General features: G+C 47.8%; 1 protein-coding gene across 2 annotated transcripts; it reads right to left on the bottom strand.

Moving 5' to 3' along the window:
- Positions 1–827: 827 nt before the first annotated feature.
- Positions 828–13,738, bottom strand: LOC101609845 (3-galactosyl-N-acetylglucosaminide 4-alpha-L-fucosyltransferase FUT3). Of its 2 annotated transcripts, none has more exons than XM_004654992.2 (2): positions 13,604–13,738; positions 828–2,015 (listed from the first exon to the last, which is right to left on the bottom strand). In XM_004654992.2, the coding sequence occupies exon 2, from the start codon at positions 2,001–2,003 to the stop codon at positions 894–896; it is 1,110 nt and encodes a 369-aa protein (XP_004655049.1). In that variant the 5' UTR covers positions 2,004–2,015; positions 13,604–13,738; the 3' UTR covers positions 828–893. The 2 variants fall into 2 exon arrangements, with proteins under 2 accessions (XP_004655049.1, XP_044991169.1); XM_045135234.1 differs by having other exon boundaries at positions 828–2,055; positions 13,604–13,695.
- Positions 13,739–24,305: the final 10,567 nt, after the last annotated feature.

Raw genomic sequence — 24,305 nt, 5'->3', positions numbered from 1 at the left:
GCACAAATGTCACCAGACATGGTCCATTCATCCCTTAGGGTAGGAGGCAACATTGGCCTGGGTGAGAGCCACACGTCTAGAGAAAGGGCACTTGTTACAGACAGCTAGTTAAACCTACCACCAAGTCATGGGAGGGTCCCAGGAAGCCAGAGGCGAGGACTGAGCATCTCGGGTCCTTGACTACTTAGGTTTCTGGCAGTTCAGGTCACCAGCAGGTGGTTTTGATAGGGTGAGATCCCTGGCTCAAAGGTTCTGAGGTACTGATCTCAGCCAGCAAGAGAGATCCCAGGCAACAACGAAGTCCAATCCAAGCTTGGGGCTCACACCTTTAATTCTAACACTTGGGAGACTGAGGCAGGAGGATCACTGTGAGCTTGAGGCCAGCCTGGGATACAGAGTTGAGTTTTGGGTCAGCCTGAGCTAGAATGAGACCCTGCCTTGAAAAATCTTTTTTTTTTTTTTAAATATTCATTAGGTGTGGTGACAAATGCCTTTAATCCCAGCACTTGGGAGGCAGAGGTAGGTAGGAGTTCAAGGCCACCCTGAGACTACATAGTTAATTCCAGGTCAGCCTGGGCCAGAGTGAGACCCTACCTCGAGAAAAAAAAAAACAAAACACTGCCTTTAATCCCATCACTTGGAGGGCTGAGAAAGGAGGGTCGCCGTAACTAGGTCTGCCTGGACTAGAGTGAGACCCTACCTCAAAAAAAAAAAAAAAAAGAAAAGAAAAGAAAAAGGAAAGAAAGAAATTTAGTTACAGGTCAGCGTGACCTAGAGTGAGACCTTACCCCAAAAAACCAAAAAAGAAGAAAAGAAGAAAGGTGCTTGGTAACCAAGGTGACATTCCAGCAGAGAACATCTGTTCTGTGCAAGAGACACCCAGGCCGGCCACCTCATGTGAACCAGGAGGCCATGCTGGGTACCGTCTGGTACCTGTCCTCTTGTTGCAAGCGCCTGCAAGCCTTGCAGAATGCCAGGTCCCAGCTACCCATGCGAGGCCGCAGTGCCTCCCGCCATCGGAAATAGTTCAGGTAGCGGACGTGGTCCTCGTCCAGCTCGAGCAGGTACCTGGCCAGGTCCTGAGGACTATGGAAGTCATCGACATGGATGAAGGCATCGGCTGGCAGGAATCGCTCATAGTTGCTTCTGCTGGGCCCAAGGACCACAGGCACGGCCCAGGCCTCCAGTGCATTCTTCCAGAGCTTCTCGGTGATGTAGTCCTGGTGCAGAGAGTTCTCAAAGGCCAAGTAGAACTTGTACTGGGCTAGCCTCTCCATCATGACCCCGCTGGGCAGTGGGAGGTGTCCCCTGCCGTACACGTCCACTTGGATATGATTTTTCAAGACCTGGAAATACTTAACCCGAGCAGACTGTCCGTTCCAGTTGGACACAGCCCAGGCTGCCAGCTTGGTCTTAGCTGTGAGGTTTACCATGACCTCCACAGGAGAGCCTGGCCACGGCTCCAGCCAGCCATAGGGCGTGAAGATGTCCGAGTCACTTCGGTAGGACATGGTGAGGTTGAAGTAGCCGTCCATGGCAGCCAGCTGCCTGCAATGACTTGGGGACTCCATGGAGAACCACACCCAGCGCTGGCCCCATGGTCTTGGGGAAGAGGGTAACTGGGACTTGGGATGGTAGCTGACCTCTCGGTGGTGGACAATGACTGCATCTGCCCATGGGAACACACTGCGGTTGGGGGTCAGGTGACAATCGGTCATGCCTGGGAGCAACTCCGAGCAGCGGGACAGTGCCACGGGCCTGTGGAAAGGCCATGTCCACAGAAGGATGAGTAGAGGGCGGCGGGCAAAGGTCACTGTCGAGGCATCAGGGGCTGTGGGGACAGGGCTGGTGGCCATTGAGCCTGACCAAAAGGACCCATCCGGGCTGTCTTGTGTCACTCTCAAGTAGGAGAAGAAGCATATGGCCAGCAGCAGCTGGAAGAACAGGCCAGTGAGGCAGTGACGCCAGGGACATTGTGGCTTGGCCAGGCGGAGCTCATCCATGGGTCAGGGGAGCTAGCAGGAGAAGAGAGGGGACAGTGTCACTGGTCCATGTCTAGGGGGTAATAGGAGGGACCAGAGTTAATATTCTCAAAGTTTTGGATTTCTCTCTTTCTTGGCGGGGGGGGGTCAAGGTAGTGTCTCACTCTAACCCAGGTTGACCTGGAATTCACTCTGTAGTCATGGTGGCTTTGAACTCATGGCGATTCTCCTACCTCTGCCTCCCAAGTGCTGGGATTAGAGGTGTGCTCCACCATGCCTATCTGGATTTCTTTAAAAGATATTTTTAATAGGCTGGAGAGATGGGTCAATGGTTAAGGCACTTGCCTGCAAAGTTCAAGGACCCACCTCGGTTCAATTCTCCAGTGGTCACGTAAGGCAGCTAGCTGCACAGGTGGCACATGCTCTGGAATTCCTTTGCAGTGGCTAGAGGCCTTGGGGTGCCCATTCTCTCCACCTATCTGCCTTTCTCTTTCTCTCTTTCAAATTAATAAATGTGGGCTAGAGAGATGGCTTAGCAGTTAAGCCCTTGCTTGTGAAGCCTAAGGATCCTGGTTTGAAGCTCGATTCCCCAGGACCCACGTAAAGCAGATGCACAAGGGGGCACACGCATCTGGAGTTCATTTGCAGTTCATTTCTCTCCCTCTTTCTCTGTCAAATAAATAAATAAAAATCAAACTATAGATAGATAGATAGATATAATTAGATAGATAGATAGATAACAGAATATATTACATATTTTTTGAGATAGGGTCTCATTCTCTAGCCCAGACTGACCTGGAATTTCCTATGTAGCCTCAGGGTGACCTCAAACTCACAGCTATCCACCTACCTCTGCTTCTCAAGTGCTGGGATTAAAGGTGTGTGCTACCACACCCAGCAAAATATTTTTTTAAATATTCTTTTTTACAAAAATTTTGTTTTTTATTTTGAGAGTGACAGACAGAGAGAGAGAGAGAGGCAGATAAATAGAAAGAATGGGTGCACCAGGGCCTCCAGCCACTGCAAATGAATTCCAGATGCATGTGCTACTTTGTGCATCTGCCTTACATGTGTACTGCGGAATTGAGCCTGGAACTGAGGTCCCTAGGCTTCACAGGCAAGCACTTAACTGCTATGCCATCTCTCCAGTCCAAATACGCTTTTTAAAAAAAATTATTTCTTTGAGAGAGAATGGGCACGGCAGGGCCTCCAGCCACTTCAAAAGAACTCCAGATGCATCGCCGTTTTGTGCATCTGGCTTAGGTAGGTACTGGGGAAATCAAAGTGGAGTCCGTGAGCTTTGCATGCAAGCTCTTTAACCACTAAATCATCTCTGCAGCCCAACTTTTGTTGTTGTTTGTTTGTTTTTGTTTTTTGAGGTAAGGTCTCCTAGCCCAGGCTGACCTGGAATTCTCTGTGTATTCTCCTCCTACCTCTGCCTCCCGAGTGCTGGGATTAAAGGCGTGCGCCACCACGCCAGGCTTCTTTTGGGTTTTTTGGAAGGTCTTACTTACAGGCTGTACTTGAACTTGTTCTATAGGATGACCTTTAGCTCCTTATCCTCCAGCTTGCATGCGTGTGAGCCACCACGCCTGGTTTATACTTCCCAACCCTGGACAACACAACTGTAAACAAGTGACTCAGTGGACCAGCAGCAGAGGGAGAACACCTGACCTCAGGGCTGTTACCTCCTAGTCCCTGGCTGCAGAGCATTTTGTTAGAGCAAGGTCTCCAGGGAAGGTGGCTCCCGGGTCCCACTCTGACTCCAGCCTTGCCTAGCATCTTTTTCGGTTTGGGGAGAAGCCAGAGCAAGATCATAAAGTGCTCAGGTGATCCTGAAACTTGAACCCCAGAGTTCAGGCTGAGAGGAGTGAAATTGAAGGGGCTTTGACAGTTACAGAAGAGGTTGTGGATCCGCCTGGCTGATGAAACTGACATCAGCCATTTCAAGGCCTGGCCAGTTTCCCTCATTCCCAGGTCCTTCCTGTTCCCGTGGGTCACGGGGTCACCAAATCTTCCCAGATTTGAAGCCCTTGAGCACCCTGCAGCCATCCATCTTACAGATGTGAAACAACGGCTAGAGACGCGCACATGTTCCAGGCACACACAGCAAGAGACGTTCAGACTCTAAAACCCAGCTCTGGCCCCTTGGCTAGACCCCCAGCTTCTCCCCAATTTCACAGGGGGAGCACGAAACCAACAGCCTGGTCTTCTGGGAGCTTCTGCAGTGAAGGATTCACCATTGGGGGCACTGTTCAGCTGGGGGCCACGGAGCCCTTCCAACTTGGTGGCTGGGTCTGAGTACACTTCCTCCTACTTTATTTGGCATAGTTACTGTATGGGGTTGTTTTTATTTTTTTGAGATGGGGTCTTACTCCAGCCCTGGGTGACCTGGAATTTATTCTAGTAACTCATGGAGATCCTCCTGCTTCTGTCTCTGAGTGCTGGGATTAAAGGTGTGTGCTGTCACACCCAGCTTTGGGGTGTTTTCTTATTTGTTTGTTTTTGTTTGAGATACATTTTCACTGTGTATCCTGGGCTGGCCTCAAACCCAATGGCAATCCTTCCACCTCAACCTCCCCCTGACCCCCACACCAGCATCAGTGGTAGGATGATGGCATGCCCAGTTTAACACTTTTAAAATCTTGCCTAGGCCAGGTAGTGCACACTTTTAATCCCAGCATTTGGGAAGCTGAGGCAGGAGGATTTCCATGAATTCAAGGCCAGCCTGGGCTGAGTGAGACCCTACCTCAAAACATCAAATATATATGTGTGTGTGTGTGTATATGTGTGTGTGTGTATATATATGCCTCTTTCCTCTGTATATAGAAACCAGTTTCAAAATAAAAGTGAAAACTCAAAGCTACTGTCAGTCTTGGAGACTGGAGACCGGCTGGCTGTGGAGCACTGCAGGGAAACAGAGGGCCAGTTTTCTGCCTTTTATGGACTCCAAGTGCAGATGGAGCGCTTCTTATGAACCACCAGATGGTGAGGGAAAATACACATGGATGGCCGAGACTTCCCATGAAAAGGATTTGAAATATCAAAGCCAGGTATGGTGGCACACTCAGGAAGCTGAAGCAGGAGAATTGCCTGCACTACAGTGACAGTCTCTATCAAAATTTTTCTCCTTTCCTTCTCTGTCTCTGTCACTGGCCTCAAATTCCTATCCTCAAGCAATCCTCCTGCCTCACCTTTCTGAGTAGCTGGGATGACAGGATTGAAACACCATACCCAGAAAAGTGCATTATTAAGATTATAGGGCTGGAGAGGTAGCTTAGCAGTTAAAGCACTTACTGCCTACAAAGCCAAAGGACCCAGGTCCAATTCCTCAGGACCTACTTAAGCCAGATGTACAAAGTGGTGCATGCATCTGCAGCTGAAGATTCTGGCATGACCATTCTCTCTCTTTCCCTCTTCCTCTGTCTCTCAAATAAAACAAATAAATAAAAATAAATAAAAGTAAACCAGGCATGGTGGTGTGTGCCTTAAGTCCCAGCACTCAAGAGTTCCTGGTTAGTCTCGGCTACAGTGATACTCTGACTCAAAAAAATATACATACATACATATATATATATGGAGAGAGAGAGTGTGTTAGTTGGAGCATGGGCAGATGGCTCAGGAGTTAAGGATGTTTGCTTACAAAGCCTGCTGGCCTGGGGTTCAATTCACCAATATTCATGTAAAGCCATATGCAAAGTGGCACATGCATCTGGTATGTGTTTGCAATGGCCTCTCTCTCTTTCTTCCTCTCAAATATCAAATATATATATATACACACAGTGGATCACACCTATAATCCTAGCACTCAAGGGAGGGGCTGAGACAGGAGGATCACTGGGAGTTTGAGGCTACCTTGGGTTACAGAGTGAGTTTCAGGTCAGCGCGAGCTAGAGTGAGACCCTGTTTCAGAAAAAAAGTGAGGGGGGCAGGGAATCCAGGTGTGGTGGTGCACACCTTTAATCATAGCACTCAGGAAGCAAAAGGTAGTAGGATCACTATGAGTTTGAGACCAGCCCAAGACTACATAGTGAATTCCAGGTCAGTCTGACCTAGAGTGATACCATACCTCAAAAAAAAAAAATAAATAAATAAAAAGGGGAGCTGGAGAGAATCTTAATGATTAGGCACTTTCCTGAAATGGCTAAAGACCTGAGTTCAGTTCCCCAATGCCCATGTAAAGCCAGATGCACAAAGTGGCAGATGCGTTTGGAGTTCGTTTGCAGTGGCTGGAGGCCCTGAAGCACTTACTCTGTCTCTCTTCCCTCTATCCCTCTCAGCTTGCAAATAAATAAAAGTATATTTAAATAAAGAGCCAGGCATAGTGGTGCATGTTAATCCCAGCACTCAGGAAACACAGGTAGGAAGAGCAGGAGACAGAGGTAGGAAGATTGCTGTGAGTTCGAAGCCAGCTGCCTGAGACTACGGAGTAAATTGCAAGTCAGTCAGAGCTAGAGCAAGACGTTACCTTGTAAAACCAAAACAAACAAAAAAAAAAAGAAGAAGAAGAAGAAAGCCAGGTGGCCTGGCATGGTGGCACACCCCCCCCCCAAAAAAAAGGAAGGAGAAAAAAAAAGAAAGGAAAGAAGGAAGGAAGAAAGAAAACATGAGTGGCAGGGGCTGGAGAGCTGGCTCAGTGGGTAAAGCACTTGCCTTGCAAGCATGATGACCTGGGTTCAATCCTCAGCGCCCATGTAACAACCGGACTTGGCCACGCATGCCTATAACTGGAGCCAGGGGAGGTGGAGACAAGAGGATCCCAGAGCTCACTGGCTGGCTAGTCTCATCTCATTGGTGCAGATGAGACCCTGTCTCAAAAAGAGGTGGGTGAGCTGTAGAGATGGCTCAGCAGTTAAGACACTTGCCAGCAAAGCCAAAAGACTCAGGTTCTATTCCCCAGTACCCACGTAAAGTCAGATGCACTAGGTGGAGCATGTGTCTGGAGTTCCTTTGCAGGGTCTGGAGGCTCTGCTGCACCTATTTTCTCTCTATAGCTGTGCCTTTCTTTCTATATTGCTCTCCCAAATGAATGAATAAATAAAATTGTTTTTAAAAAGCAGTGGGGCACCGGGTGTGGTGGCGCACGCCTTTAATCCCAGCACTTGGGAGGCAGAGGCAGGAGGATCGCTGTGAGTGCAAGGCCACCGTAAGACTACACAGTGAATTTCAGGTCATCCTGAACTACAGTAAGACCCTACCTCGAAAAACCAAAAAAAATAAATAAATAAAAAGTGGGGACACTTGGGGGCTCTGGTCTACACACACACAAATGTTTACCCACTTACCCTGTGCACACAGAGCAGAGCGTAAGAACGCCCTGGAATGTAGATGCCCTCTTTTTAAAAATATTTATTTTTTATAAGTTTTATAAAATTTTATTTATAAATTGATTTACAAATTTTATAGAAATTTATAAATAAATTTTATTTATTTATGAGAGAGAGGGAAAGAGAGAATGGGCATGCCAGGGCCTCTAGCTACTGCAAACCAACTGTAGATTCATGCTCCACCTTGTGCTTCTGGCTCTACGTGGGTACTAGGGAATTGAACCTGGGTCCTTAGGCTTCGCAGGCAAGACCCTTAACCACTAAGCAATCTCTCCAGCCCAGTTCCCTCTTTTAGTTAATTAATTTGTTGGGATTTTTTGTGGGAGGGTGTTTGTTTTTCAAGGTAGGATCTGTCCAGGCAGACCTGGACTTCACTGTGGTTCCAGGCAGGCCTTCAACTCATAGTGATTCTCCTTCCTCTTCCTATTTATTTATTTTTGGTTTTTCAAGGTAGGGTCTCACTCTGGTCCAGGCTGACCTGGAATTAACTATGTAATCTCAGGGTGGCCTTGAACTCGTGGCAATCCTCCTACCTCTGCCTCCTGAGTGCTGGGATTAAAGGTGTGCGCCACCACGCCCAGCTCTTCCTATTCATTTTTAAATAAAGTTACCCTGCCTCCTATACTTCAATATAGCCACAGAAAACATCATTTTCCCAACACAGTTGAAACTGTTGCTCAGTGGGTAGTTGTTCATCTGGTATGCACAAGGTCCTGGCTTCCTCCCCAATCCCACATTAGCCCTCAAACAAAACCAAAAAAAGTTCAGAATATTCCTGGCATTTGTGGCAGCAAGAAGCCTTGGTACACTTGCCCCTACCACACACACACATATAAATACTTTATTTATTTATTGAAAGAGAGAGAGAAATGGGCACTCCAGGGTCTCTAGCTACTGCAAACTCCAGACGCATGTGCCACCATGTGCATTTGGCCTTAAGTGGATTCTAGGGAATCAAACCTGGGTCCTTAGGTTTTGCAGGCAAATGCCTTAAATTCCAAGCCATCACTCTAGCCCTAAAGACATTTTTTTTTGTTTTGTTTTTTGTTTTTCGAGGTAGGGTCTCACTCTAGCCCAGGCTGACCTGGAATTCACTATGGAGTCTCAGGGTGGCCTCGAGCTCACGGCGATCCTCCTACCTCTGCCTCCCGGGTGCTGGGATTAAAGGCATGCACCACCACGCCTGGCCTTAAATACATTTTTATTTATTTGTTTATTTTATTTTATTTTATTTTTTGAGGTAGGGTTTTACTCTAGCCCAAGCTAACCTGGAATTCACCCTGTAATCTCACAGTGGCTGGAGAGATGGCTTAAGCATTTAAGGACCCAGGTTCAATGCCCCAGTATTCATGTAGTCCAGATGTACATGGTGGCTCATGCATCTGGAGTGCATTTACACTAGCTAGAGGCCCTGCGTGCCCATTCACTCTCTCAAATAAATAAAATTAATAATTTTATACTTATCGGAAGAACTCATTTCCTTTTCCTCCTTGACTTATTTTTTTAAAAAATATTTATTTATTTATTTATTTATTTATTTATTTGAGAGCGACAGACACAGAGAGAAAGACAGATAGAGGGAGAGAGAGAGAATGGGCGCACTAGGGCTTCCAGCCTCTGCAAACGAACTCCAGACGCGTGCGCCCCCTTGTGCATCTGGCTAACGTGGGACCTGGGGAACCGAGCCTCGAACCACGGTCCTTAGGCTTCACAGGCAACCGCTTAACCACTAAGCCATCTCTCCAGCCCTTGACTTTTTTTTTAATTAAAAAAATTATTTATTTGAGAGAGAGAGGGAGAAAAATAGGCAGGGAAAGAGAGAGACAGAATGGGCATGCCAGGTCCTGTAGCCACTGCAAACAAACTCTAGATGCATGCACCCCCTTGAGCATCTGGTTTACATGGGTTCTGGAGAATCAAACCTGGATCCTTGGCTTCGCAGGCAAGCACCTTAAATGCTAAGCCATCTCTCCAACCCATTCTCATTGACTTTTTTTTTTTTTTTTTTTGGTAGGGTCTCGCTCTATCCCAGGCTAACCTGGAATTCATTATGTAGCTCAGGCTGGCCCTGAATTCATAGGGATCCTCCTACCTTTGTCTCCAGAGTGTTAGGATTAAAAGTTTGTGCCACCATGCCTGGCTGCCTTTATTTTTTTAATTTTTATTTTTTATAATTAACAACTTCCATGATTGTAAACAATATCCCATGGCAATTCCCTCCCTCACCTCCTGCCACTTTCCCCTTTGAAACTCCACTCTCCATCATATCCCCTCCCCCCCTCAATCAGTCTGGCTGCCTTTTTTTAAATTGGTTTATTTATTTGCAAGGAGGGGAAAAATGGGTGTGTCAGGGTCTCTAGCCAGTGCAAAAAAAAAAAAAAAAAAAACCTCCAGAAGCATGCACTACTTTATACATCTGACTTCACATGGGTACTGGGGAATTGGGTCGTCAGGTTTTGCAGGCAAGTGTCTTAACCACTGAGCCACCTTGCCAGCCCTCATGGACGTTTTAGTGTGCAGATGAGTTTGCGGCGTGACCTTATCCTGACTGCCAGGAGTTTAAGCCAGAGAAGAATGTCTGTTTGCTGTGGTGACCATGTTTATCACATATTAGATATGGCTGGGACACCGACAAAATAAAATATATTTTTTACATCAACTGGTATCTTTTTTGTTGTTGCTCTTTTGTTTTTCATGGTAGGGTCTCTGTCTCGTCCAGGCTGATTTGGAATTCACTCTGTGGTCTCAGGCTGGCCTCCAACTCATGGTGATCCTCCTACCTTGGCCTCCTGAGTACTGGGATTAAGGTGTACACCACCGTGCCCATGCCCTGCCTCAACTGGAATCTTTTTTTTTTGAGAGAGAGAGAGAGAAAGAAAGAAAGAAAGAGGCAGAGGCAGGGCTGGAGAGATAGCTTAGCGGTTAAGCGCTTGCCTGTGAAGCCTAAGGACACTGGTTCGAGGCTCGGTTCCCCAGGTCCCACGTTAGCCAGATGCACAAGGGGGCGCACGCATCTGGAGTTCATTTGCAGAGGCTGGAAGCCCTGGCGCGCCAATTCTCGCTCTCTACTCTATCTGTCTTTCTCTCTGTGTCTGTAGCTCTCAACTAAATAAATAAATAAATAATTTTTTAAAAAAGAAAGAGGCAGAGACACAGAGAGAGATTGAATGGGTGTGCCAAGGCCTTCAGCTGCTGCAAACGAACTGCAGACCCATGCACCTCCTTGTGCATCTGGCTTATGTGTATCCTAGGGAATTGAACTTAGGTCCTCTGGCTTTGCAGGCAAGTGCCTTAACCGCTAAGTCATCCCTCCATCCCTCCAGCTCACTTTTTACTTGTTTTTAAAATTTTTATTTGTACTCTTTTTGTATGTCATTGTGTGTGGTATGTGTGGTCATGTGTGTGCGTACCAGAGAGTGACATATATCTTCTCAATTGTTTTCCATCTCATTTACTAAGGCAATCTGTCACTTGAACCCAGAGCTGGTGATTCCAGTCTAACCAGCCAATTTGCCCTGGGAATCTCCTGGTCCACCTCCCAAGTACTGTGGTTAAAGGGTGTACCATTGTAGCCTTCATTGACATGGACTCTGAGCTCTGGGCTTCAATTTGCACAGCAAGTGTTTTACCCTCTCACTCACTCAACAGTCTCTCCCATCCTCTTTTTGTTCTTAATGTGGCCATTCAAAGTATTTTAACTTTGAGCTAGGGAATGTGGTCAGCGGTAGAGCTCCTGCCTAGAACCCTCAGTGAGGGCTGGGGCATGGCTCAGCTAACGTGTCCGAACCTCGGGCTATGGAGTCTATACCCAACAAGCAAGTAAAGTGATGGAAAAGAAGTAATGGGTGAGATTTGTGCTTCTCGTGGTCTTTTGAACCGCCACTTCCAAGACTCTCTGAGTCTGCCCACAGGCCGCTGGTGGGGGGAGGATTGTAACTGTCACAGTTGGACTACAAAACTGAGGACCTAAGGGTGACAGAGTGAAGGAACTAACATCTGTAGGGCAGGGTCCCATGGGGCAGTTCCACCAGGAAAGCAGAGGCATAGCAGGTACCCACATGACCCCAATATTATTTTCCATAGAAAACACTGAAAAAAAAAAGGTCACTTTGCTGGAATGTCACAAACATCAGAAAGATATATATTTTGTGTTTATGGCTTATTTAAGGTAGGGTCTCACGCTAGCCCATGCTTACCTGGAACTCACTCTATAGTCCCAGGCTGCCTCCTGAGTGCTGGGAATAAAGGCGTGTGCCACCATGCCAAGCTAGAAAAATGAAAAAACATTTTTTTTTGGAGGTAGGGTCTCACTGTAGCCTAGGCTGACCTGAAATTCACTTTGTAGTCTCAGGGTGGCCTCAAACTCCTAGCAATCCTTCTACCTCTGCCTCCCAAGTGCTGGAATTAAAGGCATGTGCCACCATGCCCTGTGAAAAATCAAATTTTTGTTTGGTTTTCCAAGGTAGGGTCTCATCCTAGCTCAGGCTGACCTGGAAATCACTCTGTAGTCTCAGGGTGGCCTCAAACTCACACTTCTGCCTCCCATGTGCTGGTATTAAAGGTGTGTACCACCACACCTGGCTTGAAAAATGATTTTTTTTTTTCAAGGCAGCATCTCACTCAAGCTCAGGATGACCTGGAATTCACTATGTAGTCTCAGCGTGGCCTTGAACTCATGACGATCCTCCTACCTCTGCCTCCCGTGTGCTGGGATTAAAAGCGTGCACCACAATGCCCGGCTTGAAAAATGAATTTTTTCCCCATCTCACACAGTTTACTTAACAATAGGTAATAAGAAATAAAATTTAACAGTCCAAAGTCCAAAGTGATCCAAAGTTCATATTCATGCATAATCTACTTTAACTGCATGATTTAAAACAGTTGAGGGTTTTTGCTTTCTCTTTTCAAGTTTTACAGAAAATGGGAGGGTGCAGAGTAAGGAATAAGAAAGCAAGGAAAGAAGAAACCCAAGGGACATTTTGCATGTTAAAATCATCCCACCAGAATAGTTTCTTACCCTCTTTTTAATTTTCTTTCCTTTCCAGAAACAGAAACCACAATATATCATACATCAATTTGGTAGCTGCCCCTGTATATTCAAAATAAATTTTTAAAAGAGCAAAATAAGATACAAACTGTGAGCTAGGCATGGTGGCATATGCCTATCCTATCATCCAAGCACTGGGAAGTGGATGCAGGAGAATCCTCAGTTCTGAGCCAGCCTGAACCATACTGTAAATCCTGCCTCAAAACTTCGTAAGTAACTGGGCGTGGTGACGCACACCTTTAATCCCAGCACTTGGGAGGCAGAGGTAGGAAGATCTCCATGAGTTTGAGGTCACCCTGAGACTACATAGTGAACTTCAGGTCAGTCTGAGGTAGAGTGAGACCCTATCTTGAAAATCTAAAAGTGGGTTGGAGAGATGGCTTAGCATATGAGGAACTTGCCTGCAAAGCCGAAGGACTCAGGTTCAATTCCCCAGGACCCATGTAAACCAGATGTACAAGGTGGTACATCTGTCTGGAGTTCATTTGCAGGGCTAGAGGCCCTGCCACACCCATTCTCTCTCTCTCTCTCTCTCTCTCTCTCTCTCTCTCGGAAAAAAAAAAAAATCCAAAGGCAGGAGAGGGCTCAGTGGGTGGCACTTGCCTACCACACAACCCGACGCCACTGGAACTGGGCAAGGTGGTGCACAGCTGTCGCTCCAGCACTGGGAAGGCAGAGGCCGGAGGATTAGGAGTTCAAGGTTGGCTGCACAGTGAATTGTAGGTCACCCTGGGCTATATGAGACTCTCAAGAACTGAAAAAAATGCCAGGCATGTTGGCGCACACCTTTACTCCCAGCACTCAGGAGGCAGAGGTAGGAGGATCGCTGTGAGTTCGAGGCCACCCTGAGACTATATAGTGAATTCCAGGTCAGCCTGGGCTAGAGGCAGACCCTATTTTGAAAAGAAAAGAAAAGAAAAACCCAGCATGTTGTTCCCCCACTCCTTCTCTCTTGTTCTTTCCACAGAGAAGCATAAATGCCCACGTCTCCGTTTGGTAAATCCATGAGAATGTGACATTCCCCACCCTCCCGGCACCTGGAAAGACCCCTGCCTGCCACTACAGGTTGCTGGCTAAATTCCAGATCATTCCACAAGCCAGCCATCTGCTTCAGACCAGCCCCAGCTGCACCACGGATGAAAGCAAGCAGGATGGGGTAAAGGGGGTACTAGCTGAGGAGGGATCTCCTACAAGGGGTGCAACTGCTTAGAGTGGGGGGGATACAAATTTGCCACAGGTGGCCTTACCTTGGTGGATGGCAGCTGGAGCCCCAAGGACAGTAGACACCACTACTTTCCTGGGGTGCAGATGAGACAAAAAGAGAAGGAACAAGGAAGCTGAAGTTTCTGTCAAAGCCAGTTTCTGTCTAACCTCCAACTCCTGCCCATCAGGTGACCTCTGCTATTCTATTCCAAAACTGGCTTGTCTCCAGAAATAAATTACAGGGCTACCCTAAGTGGCACCCTTTGGACTCTGTGGGGAAGGTACCTGGGGTTTACTGCCCTGCTCCTGCCCTCAAGTGCATCCATTCCTAAGAGGAAAATGGAGCTCACTAAGTACGAGATTTGTCCAGAACCACGAGTTCCCCAAGTGGCTTCCAAAGTGGGCCCCATCGGCTCCTAAACCTCAGCTTCTCATGCCCTAATTTAAACGGAGAGATGTCTAGGCATGGTGGTGCACACCTTTAGTCCCAGCACTCAGGAGGCAGAGGTAGGAGGATCACTATGAGTTCAAGGCCACCCTGAGACTACATAGTGAATTCCAGGTCAGCCTGAACTAGAGTAAGACCCTACCTCAAAAAGCCAAAAAGAAAAAAGGGCTGGAGAGATGGCTTAGCTGTTAAGACTGTGAAGCCTAAGGACCCCAGTGAGGCTCGATTCTACAGGACCCACACTAGCCGGATGCACAAGGGGGCACACACAGCTGGAGTTCATTGCTGGAGGCCCTGGCGTGCCCATTCTCCCTCCCTCCCTCTCTCTCTCTATCTGCCTCTTTAGGTCTGTTGCTCTCAAATTTAAAAAAATAAAACAAAAAACATGGAGGGACAAAGATGAAGTATCTGAGGAACCATGCGGGTAGATAATTGGTTATCTTGCCTTGGGGCCAGAAAGTCAACATCCTGAAGTGCTCCTTGTTCAGAAATCATTTCTGCTTCATACTCCTCTCCCCACACACAGTTAGCCTGGACGTGTACTTGTAGAAAAGTTCTATTGCCTTGATGGTTCTGTGATTACTGACATTCATTGGTGACTTATTAAAACATGACTCCTAGCTGGGCATGGTGGCACACACCTTTAATTCCAGCACTCCGGAGGCAGAGGTAGGAGGATCACTGTGAGTTCAAGGCCACCCTGAGACTACATAGTGAATTCCAGGTTAGCCTGGGCTAGAGTGAGACCCTTCCTCGACAAACAAAAACAGAAAAATAACTCCTGGACTATGGATATTGGTGGTGTTATGTCCTATGTCTATGTCCAACTTCTGGACTCTTTCCAGCCAGTCTGCTCACATAGAACCTGTAGCCCCCGAGGAGGGATCTTCTTTGCTCTGAGTCTTTTGGGGTCTCACATGTACCTTACTGTCCCCGCATTCTTGCTGGCCCCACTTCAGGGCTCTGTCTCCAGGGCAACTCATGCAGGGAGTGTTCCCACATGAAGTACCAGTCCTCTAAGCCTCATCAGACTCCTCTGGCTTCTAAGGTACCCTGGAGTACCCAGCCCAGTGCTGGCTTTCCTGTGTCACTTTCCCTGCTGGGCTGGGCCATCTCATGAGGACAGAAAAGCTAGAAGGACAAGACAGGAAAGAAGAAACAGGGTTATATTTCAAGGGCCTAAAAAATACTAAATCTGGGGCTGGAGAGATGGCTTAGCAGTTAAAGCATCTGCCTTTGAAGCCTAAGGACCCGTGTTCGACTCTCCAAATCCCCCACAAGCAGATGCACAAGGTGACACAAACATACAAGGTCACACATGTGCACAAGATGGCACATGCCTCTGGAATTTTATTTTGAAGGCCATGGTGAGCCAATTCTCTCTCTCTCATTTAAAAAAAAAAAAAACAGCCTGGCAGGTGGCACTTGTCTTTAATCCCAGCACTCCAGAGGCAAAGGTAGGAGGATCTCCATGAGTTCAAGGCTACCCTGAGACAAGTAATTCCAGGTCAGCCTGGGCTAGAGAGAGAGCCTACCTTGAAAAAAGTCTGACCAGACATGGTGGCACACATCTTTAGTCCCAGAACCTGTGAGGTTCAGGTAAGAGGATCCCTGTGAGTTTGAGGCCAGCCTGAGACTACAGCTTGAGTTCTAGGTCAGCCTGGGCTGGAGTGAGACCCCACCTTGAAAAACCAAAGGAACAAATTCTGGATCTGGAGAGATGGCTCAGCAAATATGAGAACCTGTTCAAGCATGAGGGTCTAAGACTACCCAAGTTCAAGTCTCCTGAACCCATGTTAAGCAGCTGAGTGTGGCCACACGTCTGCAACCCCAGTCATGTGGGGAGTAGTCGGCGATCTGAGAACCATCAGAGCTTGTGGGAAAAAAAAAAAGTCAAGCTAGGTGATCAGTAAGAGACTCAGGTTCAAACAAGAACAGGCAGAAGAGCAATGGAGCGGGAAACCTGACATTGCTCCCATCGCTGCCCATGAGTGTGTAAGGTGTTGCATGGGTACATACACAGGCACAGCACACACACACACACACACACACACACACGCTAAATAAATAAATAGGCTGGAGGGATGGCTTAGTGGTCAAGGCACTTACCTACAAATCCAAAACACCCAGGTTCGATGCCCCAGTACCCACATAAAGTCAAATGCACAAGGTGGCACATGCGCCTAGAGTTTGTTTTTCAGTGTCTACAGGCTCTGGTACACCCATTTTCTTTCTTTTTGCCCCTCTCTCAAATAAATAAATTATTTTTTTCGAGGTAGGGTTTCGCTCTAGTCCAGGCTGACCTGAAATTCACTCTGTAGTCTCAGTGTGGCCTTGAACTCATGGTGATCCTCCTACCTCTGCCTCCCGAGTGCTGGGATTAAAGGCGTGCACCACCACGCCCGGCTAAACATTTTTTTGTTGTTTTGTTTTTCGAGGTAAGGTCTCACTCTAGCTCAGGCTGACCTGGAATTCACTATGTAGTCTCAGGGTGGCCTCAAACTCACAGCAATCCTCCTACCTCTGCCTCCCAAGTGCTGGGATTAAAGGCATGTGCCACCATGCCCAGGTTAAACTAATTTTTAAAGATTTAAAAATTTTTTTTTGGTGATTTTTATTTATTTATTTGAGAGTGACAGAGAGAGAGGGAAAGAAAGAGACAGATAAAGAGGGAATGGGCATGCCAGGGCCTTCAGCCACTGCAAATGAACTCCAGACATGTGTACCCCCTTGTGCATCTGGCTAATGTGGGTCCTGGGGAACCGAGCCTCGAACCGGGGTCCTTAGGCTTCACAGGCAAGCGCTTAACCACTAAGCCATCTCTCCAGCCCAAACTTTTTTTTTTTTTTTTTTGTTTTTCGAGGTAGGGTTTCACTTTAGCCCAGGCTGACCTGAAATTCACTATGGAGTCTCAGGATGGCCTCGAACTCATGGCAATCCTCCTACCTCTGCCTCCCAAGTGCTGAGATTAAAGGCGTGCGCCACCACGCCCGGCCCAAACTATTTTTTTTTTAATCATAGAAAAGGCTTTTAATTACATTAGCTAGAATTTGTGTGAAACTGCATATCATATAGTAGCAGTATACCAATAGTGTGACTTCATTTAAAACCAACAATTTCAAAAAATAAAATTTATACCTATAATATATATTGTAAGTATTTTGCCCCACCTTAAATTTCTAAAGTATGCTTATTCACACACTGACTGAAATGTACATAAACATTCTTTTATATTAAGCCAAAACATCTATCCCAACTTTACAAAAAGAAAATAGTTAAATGACAAAACTGTGTACATGTTATTATATACTATATGTATACATGTATTATACATTATATCTGCTAATATTCTCCTCTGATAGGAAAGGCATAATGATTCTGTTACTCAAACCACCATCTTTACCAGCCTCCCTTCTCCAGATATTAAGTGTTAACTAGGCCATCTTGCTGAATTTCTTTGGAAATAATCTTTATTAGAGCTTCCTTCTTTAATCTCATTTCTTCATTAAGTCTGGCATGTGAGATGTTAACTGTTCTGCCACAGCTTTCTCATCTTCTGTCAGTAGTGATAGCAGAGCCAAGTTTGGAGACATATGCATATTATCCCAGACTGAAGAGGCTCAGATGGAATAGCTGCAAGTTCAAGTCCAGCCTAGAGCTTCAGTGTGGTGTCCAGGTCAGCCTGAGCTAGAGTGAGCCCCTGCCTCGCCTGCAGAGTCAGGATGGTTAGTCTTGATTTCATACTCCAGCCTGTATTGAATGTAATCCAAATCAGAGTCAGCTTTCTGAAACATCAATTCCAGTTTATTGACCTCCACCTCCATGTTGAATAGTTCCAAACTACTTTTTTATTTTACTTTTTTTTTAAATTTATTTTTTGGTTTTTCTAGGTAGGGTCTCACTCTAGCTAAGGCTGACCTGGAATTCAATATGTAGTCTCAGGGTGGCCTCAAACTCACAGTGACACTCCTACTTCTGCCTCCCTCCCAAGTGCTGGGATTAAAGGCATGTGCCATTACACCTGGCTCTATTTATTTATTAGAGACAGAAAGAGATGGAGAGAGAGAGAGAGAGAGAGAGAGAGAGAGAGAGAGAGAGAGAGAGAGAGGGAGGGAGGAAGGGAGGGAGGGAGAGAGAGATTGAATGAGAATAGGCACACCAGATGCGTGCACCACCTTGTGCATCTGGCTTATGTGGGACCTGGAGAATCAAACCTGGGTCCTTAGGCTTCAAAGGAACATGCCTTAACAGCTAAGCCATCTCTCCAGCCCTAAACTTTTCTAAACTATTTTTAATTGTATACATTTTATTTATTTGAGAGAGAGAGAGAGAGGCAGAGAGAGAGAATGGGCACACCAGGGCTTTCAGACACAGCAAATGAACTCCAGATGCATGTACCACCTTGTGCATCTGCCTTATGTGGGTCCTGGAGAATTGAACCTGTGTCCTTTGGTCTTGTAGGCAAGCACCTTAACAGCTAATCCATCTCTCCAGCCCTAAAATAGTTTTAATTATTTTTATTAACAACTTCCATGATTGTAAACAATATCCCATGGTAATGCCCTCCCTTCCCCCACTTTCCCCTTTGAAACTCCACTCTCCATCATATCCCCTCGTCCTCTCAGTCTCTCTTTTATTTTGATGTCATGATCTTTTCCTCCTATTATGATGGTCTTGTGTACGTAGTTGAGGTCATGGATATCCAGGCCATTTTGTGTCTGGAGGAGCACGTTGTAAGGAGTCCTACCCTTCCTTTGACTCTTACATTCTTTCTGCCACCTCTTCCGCAATGGACTCCGAGCCTTGGGAGGTGTGATAGAGATGTTACTCAGTACATGGTGGCACATGCCTTTAATCCCAGCACGTGGGAGGCAAAGGTAGAAGGATTGCGGTGAGTTCAAGGCCACCCTGAGACTACATAGTGAATTCCAGGTCAGCCTGGGCTAGAGCAAGACCCTACCTAGAAAAACAAAATGAAACAAAACAAAAGAAGGTCTCTAGTGGAGACCACTGTCCATTTCCCAATCTGTGCCACAAAAGCCTCATTTGAGCCTATGTCTGTTGGACTTTGCTTCTTGGCTTTACATCTCTGAGACAGTTAGGGTTGGGGGTCTTCTCATTAGAAACCTCAATTTTCTTCTTCTCCTTTTCCTTCTTCTTCTTCTTTTTTTTTTTTTTTTTAATAAGGTAGGGTCTTGCTCTAGCCCAGGTTGAGCTGACTTGGAATTTACTATGTAGTCTCAGACTGGCCTTGTGGCAATCCCCCTATCTCTGCCTCCCCCTGAGTGCTGGGGTTAAAGATGTGTGTCACCCCACGCACAGGAAAGCTCGGTTTTCTCCCCTGCTTTGTGAGTGACACGTCAAGGAGGGTTGGGAATCCAAGGAGAATGGTTCTACTGTGAACAAACCTGATTCTCAATACCACTTCCAAGTGTCCCCTGAGAAGCCCCATCTGTCCTGGGGCAGGGCCAGGAAGGTGCCATGAGGCCTCTCCCTGGCAGTGGCTGAAGAGTTTGGGACTATAGCCAGAAGTGGGGCCTCGGATCCTGCCTGTCCCCCATCTGCCTCGAGCAAAAAGTGCTTCCAATCCACCCATTGTCTTGTGTCCAGAAGCATCTAGGCATGGTGCTGTCCTTGGGGGGCCGCCACACAGCAGCATGCAGGTGTGTAAGACCCCTGGAGTCCCACCCCCGTCCATCAGCAGGTCGTGGTGGAGTGTGGGCTAGGGAGGGAGCAGCCAGGCTTGAGGCTTGACAGGAATTTTCCATACATACACACCCTGCCCCCAACCCTGCCTGAACCACCCACAGGCCAGCAGCACCTGGGCCCACGGACCACATGGGGATAGAACTGCTGGGCTCAGTGGTAGGGTCACACAGGCTGAGACCCTTACCCATGGTCCAGTGAGTGTCACCCCTTGGACACTCCCATGCTAAACCATGAGCAGACGTCCCGTCCCCACGGAGAGCAAACCTCAGGGAGCCCCAGTAGGGGCTGAGCATCTCCCCCAGGCTGAGCCTGGTCCTGGCCCCCACCCTAGCCGAGCCTCACTTTCACCTCTGAGTGGCTGCCAAGAAGGGAAAAGCTAGCAGTTGGGTCACCTGGATGGCATTCAGAAGTCCCATTCTGTCCTACCCTCACTGTGACCCTCTGACAGCCCCTTCAATAGCAGGAAGTAGCTTGGGGTTGGGGTCAGTCTTGTCCCCACCCAAACCAACTCCTATCTGGCTTGATGCCACCCTGCCCACATCCTGCCCACTGCTGACCAGACACTTCTTCCGGAAGCCACCTGTGCAGGCAGTTGTCTGCCACTGCCACTCCCATCTTGTGTTTAATGTGTTCAAATTACCTATTTTGTGACCTTTCCTGTCAAGAACATTTGTCTTTCTTGGACCCCTCCTTGGTCACACAGGTGGGAGGCCAGGTGGCAGGCAAGTCAAGAACTCAAATGCTGGCCGCGCTGCATCTGGCCCAGGGCACTCGGAGGGACCAAGCCTTGGGGGGCTGAGCTTCAGTGCCAGGAACTGGTGTCCATGTCGTGTGCTCTGGGGCCCAAGACATCGCCTCACACTCTCTGAACAAGATGCACTGGGCAATCTTCTACGGGAGAGGGCTGGGTCTAGCAGCACCTAGAATGGGGGGGCGTCCCCAAAATTGAGCTGGGGTCAGCTTCCAAGATGAGGTGAGGCTCTAAGTTTGTCCTTGAGGGTCTACCTTAGCCCCAGCTGGGTGAGTGACACAAAAGCCTGCTGGAAATTTTGTCTCCCTGGAACCCTAAGGCAGCCAGCTGAGGGGGTAAAAGAGATCACTCCCGCCGTGAGGCTGATACGCCACTTGCGAGTTGGAGAAGCCAGTAGGACATGGGATCCCCACCTCATCACTGGGGGGGTCTCTGCCACTGTGCGACCCAAAGATGATTTTTTGGGGGGGGGGGTTTAAGGTAGAGTTTCATTCTAGCTCAGGCTAACCTGGAATTCACTAAGTAGTCTCAGGGTGGCCTCAAACTCACGGCAATCCTCCTACCTCTGCCTCCTGAGTGCTGGGATTAAAGGCGTGCGCCGCAACGCCCGGCTCCAAAGATGATTCTTTTTTTTTCAGTTCCAAATTTTTATTAACAACTTCCATGATTATAAAAAATATGCCATGGTAATACCCTCCCTCCTCCCACTTTCCCCTTTGAAACTCCATTTTCCATCATACCCCCTCCCCATCTCAAAGATGATTCTTAAAAAATACACTCCCGGGCTGGAGAGATGGCTTAGCAGTTAAGCGCTTGCCTGTGAAGCCTAAGGACCCTGGTTCGAGGCTCGGTTCCCCAGGTCACACGTTAGCCAGATGCACAAGGGGGCGCACGCGTCTGGAGTTCGTTTGCAGAGGCTGGAAGCCCTGGTGCGCCCATTCTCTCTCTCTCCCTCTATCTGCCTTTCTTTCTGTGTCTGTCGCTCTCAAATAAATAAAAATTAAAAAAAAATACACTCCCATATCTCAGATAAGGCTGGATAAAATTCCAGTGCTGGAAAGATTGCTCAGTGGTTAAGGTGCTTGCCTGCAAAACCTAACAACCAGGGTTCGATTCCCCAGTACCCACATAAAGCTGGATGCACAGTGACACATGCATCTGGAGTTTCTTTGCAGCTGGTGGAGACCCTGGTGCACCCATTCTCTCTCCTCTCTGTTTATAAATACATACATATATGTGTATGTATGTATATGTTTTGTTTATCTAATTATTTGAGAGAGTCAGGGAGAGAAAGAGAGAAACAGACAGATAGACAGAATGGGTGCACCAGGCCGTTCAGCCACTGCAAACAAACTCCAGACACATGTGCCACCTTGCATCTGGCTTACGTGGTCCTGGGGAATTGAACCTGAGTTCTTTGGCTTTGCAGGCAAACACCTTAACCATTAAACTATCCCTCCAGCCAAAATAAAATTAAAAACTACAATTAAAATCTTTTTTTCTGTTTTTTCAAGGTAGGGTCTCACTCTAGCTCAGTCTAACCTAGAGTTCACAATGTAGTCTCAGGGTGTCTTTGAACTCATGGCGATCCTCCTACCTCTGCCTCCCAAGTGCTGGGATTAAAAGGTGTGAGCCACCAGTCCTGGCTCAATGAAAATATTCTTAAAAGAAAGAAAACAATTTGCAGACAGGGAGTGAAAGAAGGGCAAGGATTAGGTATCAATGACTGCAGGGTCTCCAGAGGTGCCAATGCCCCTTGAGTGCCCCCACCAGTTCAGGACCAAGTTTTCCCTTACCAGCAACTGAGAGCTGGCCTGGCCTTCTGGGCTCCGCCCCACATGCCCATAGCCAGGTGTGGGGAGGGTCCCAGGTGTGCCGCGTGGGTGGCAGCCATGGGCACAAAGAAGCTGGCTCGGCCCCGGGTCACTAGCAGGCTTGGCTGAGGCATGCCAGGCCCCCCACTTCGTCACTCATTCAATGCTCCCTCCACATTTCCACCTGGGCTGGAGGGATTGCATGCTGGGCTTCCCTGAATGAAGCTTGCCCTTTGTGGAGATGGTGAAACTGAGGGCCAGGATTCACAGTTTTTAACCCCTTCCTCCCAAACCCAATCTCCCTTGCCATTTCCTAGAGAGCTGCAATTACTGCCCCCCAAGCTCACAACATTCCCAGATGTCCTCACTTACCATCCTAACACATCTGCAACCCCTAAGGGGTGGGTTCAGGCTAGAATCTTCCTCAAAGCTCTCCCGCTGATGACTTGGGAGCAACTGTGTGACTTGGTGTGTGGACCTCGGCTAATAAGTCTGTAAATGGAGCCAAGCATCCATGGTCTTCAGGAGGCTATGGTGACCTGGATGGAGTTCAATCCAGAATGTCTCCAGTTTTGAATCTAAGCTCCCAGAAGAGGCCCAGGCCACCTATTTCACTTGCAAAACAATGTTTGAATGGCTATTTCCCTGAAGTGACTGTCATTTCTCAGGCACAGACCAAGGCGAAATGCTCTGCTACCCAAGAATCCAATGACTCCAGGGCCCTGTGAGACCCGAGTCTGTAAGACAGAAAGCTCTCCCACTGCTGGAGCCTTCTGGGGTCATTTCTGCCAGTTCCTTTTTTTTTTTTTTTTTTTCCCCCTAACAGAGACTCTTTGCATATCTTCTCTGTAGGGCAAAATTGTGGGCAGGGCCTAGAACCTTCCAGGCCTGGGCCTCAGTTTCCCTTCCCGGAATCTTTAAGAACTGGCCTCTCCCTGTCCCCTCCCCATGTTGCTGAGGGCTGTGGGGCACAGGAAGGGGTGGGAGAAACCCCAGGTGACAGAAACCTGGCATCTCCCCCTTTACCACCCACCCCCAGCCTGTCCTCACCCCAGGGGCCCCCTGGCAACCCCACCCCAGCTAGGTTCAGACGACTTAAGTTTCAGCTCGTGGTGGGTTGAAGAAGTGGGAGCCAGACACACTTCATTTTCCAGTTTCTGGAAATAAAAGCCACGAAGACATCTTTTGTCAGGCTGAGGTGGGGGGAGCCCCAATTACAAAACAGCTTGTGAAGAAACAAAAAGACCATGTAGGTGCATGGTCACTGAAAGAGAGAGAAAATTCCAGAGAATCTTAGGCCAGAAACAAAGGGCTCTTTCTCCTTTGGGGAGGTTTTGGGGAGCCAGCCTATGAGAGTCAGAAGGAAGGCATGCAGGATCTGTTTGGAGGGAAGGGTTAAAGAGCACAGACTATTACTATTATTTTCATAGTGGGGAGAGAGTTTTGACTTCTGGGGATGTTTTCATTTTCGGAGACACCTGCCAAAAAAATAAATAAGTAAAAATAGAGCTAGGAATGCCAGCAACCTGGGCACCCATCCTGGCACCCGAGGGGATACTTGGAAATGCCATGTGCAGTAGACACACTAGAATTTGTCCCTGCCCGCCCTGCGGCCCATTAGCATTCTTGAGAGAGCCATAATTTCCCCTTCCTAGACTCTCAGAATGTTCCGGAAGCCCTCATTTACACTTTCAATCCACCTGCAGCCACTCAACACACTCAGCAGCCCAGCTGCAGCTGGCCGGCTCCCTCCCCCACTGTATGGTGACATGCAACACTGGAGTGGAGGGGGGCACTTTACCTTGGGACAAAAGGACCCTGAATGTGAGAATTAGAGGACCAGGTCTCAGGGCCCCGTGGCCTCTTTGTTGTTCTGACCCCAGGACCTTTGCACCTGCTGACCATTAGTCCTGCTCCTCCCATGATACCTACACAGCTCCCTTAAATATTTTCATGTGACATCATTTCATTTCAAAATAAGTGTACCCCCACAGCATGCCCTCTCCCCTTCTAGACTTTCTTTT

Source organism: Jaculus jaculus, chromosome 15, assembly GCF_020740685.1.
Source record: "Jaculus jaculus isolate mJacJac1 chromosome 15, mJacJac1.mat.Y.cur, whole genome shotgun sequence".
NCBI lineage: Eukaryota > Metazoa > Chordata > Mammalia > Rodentia > Dipodidae > Jaculus > Jaculus jaculus.
The sequence above is the reverse complement of the archived record's forward strand: the minus strand, read 5'-3'. Positions and strand labels throughout refer to the sequence as shown.

Coding starts and splice junctions, on each gene's coding strand:
- LOC101609845 (XM_004654992.2), bottom strand. CDS start 2,003: ATGGATGAGCTCCGCCTGGCCAAGCCACAATGTCCCTGGCGTCACTGC.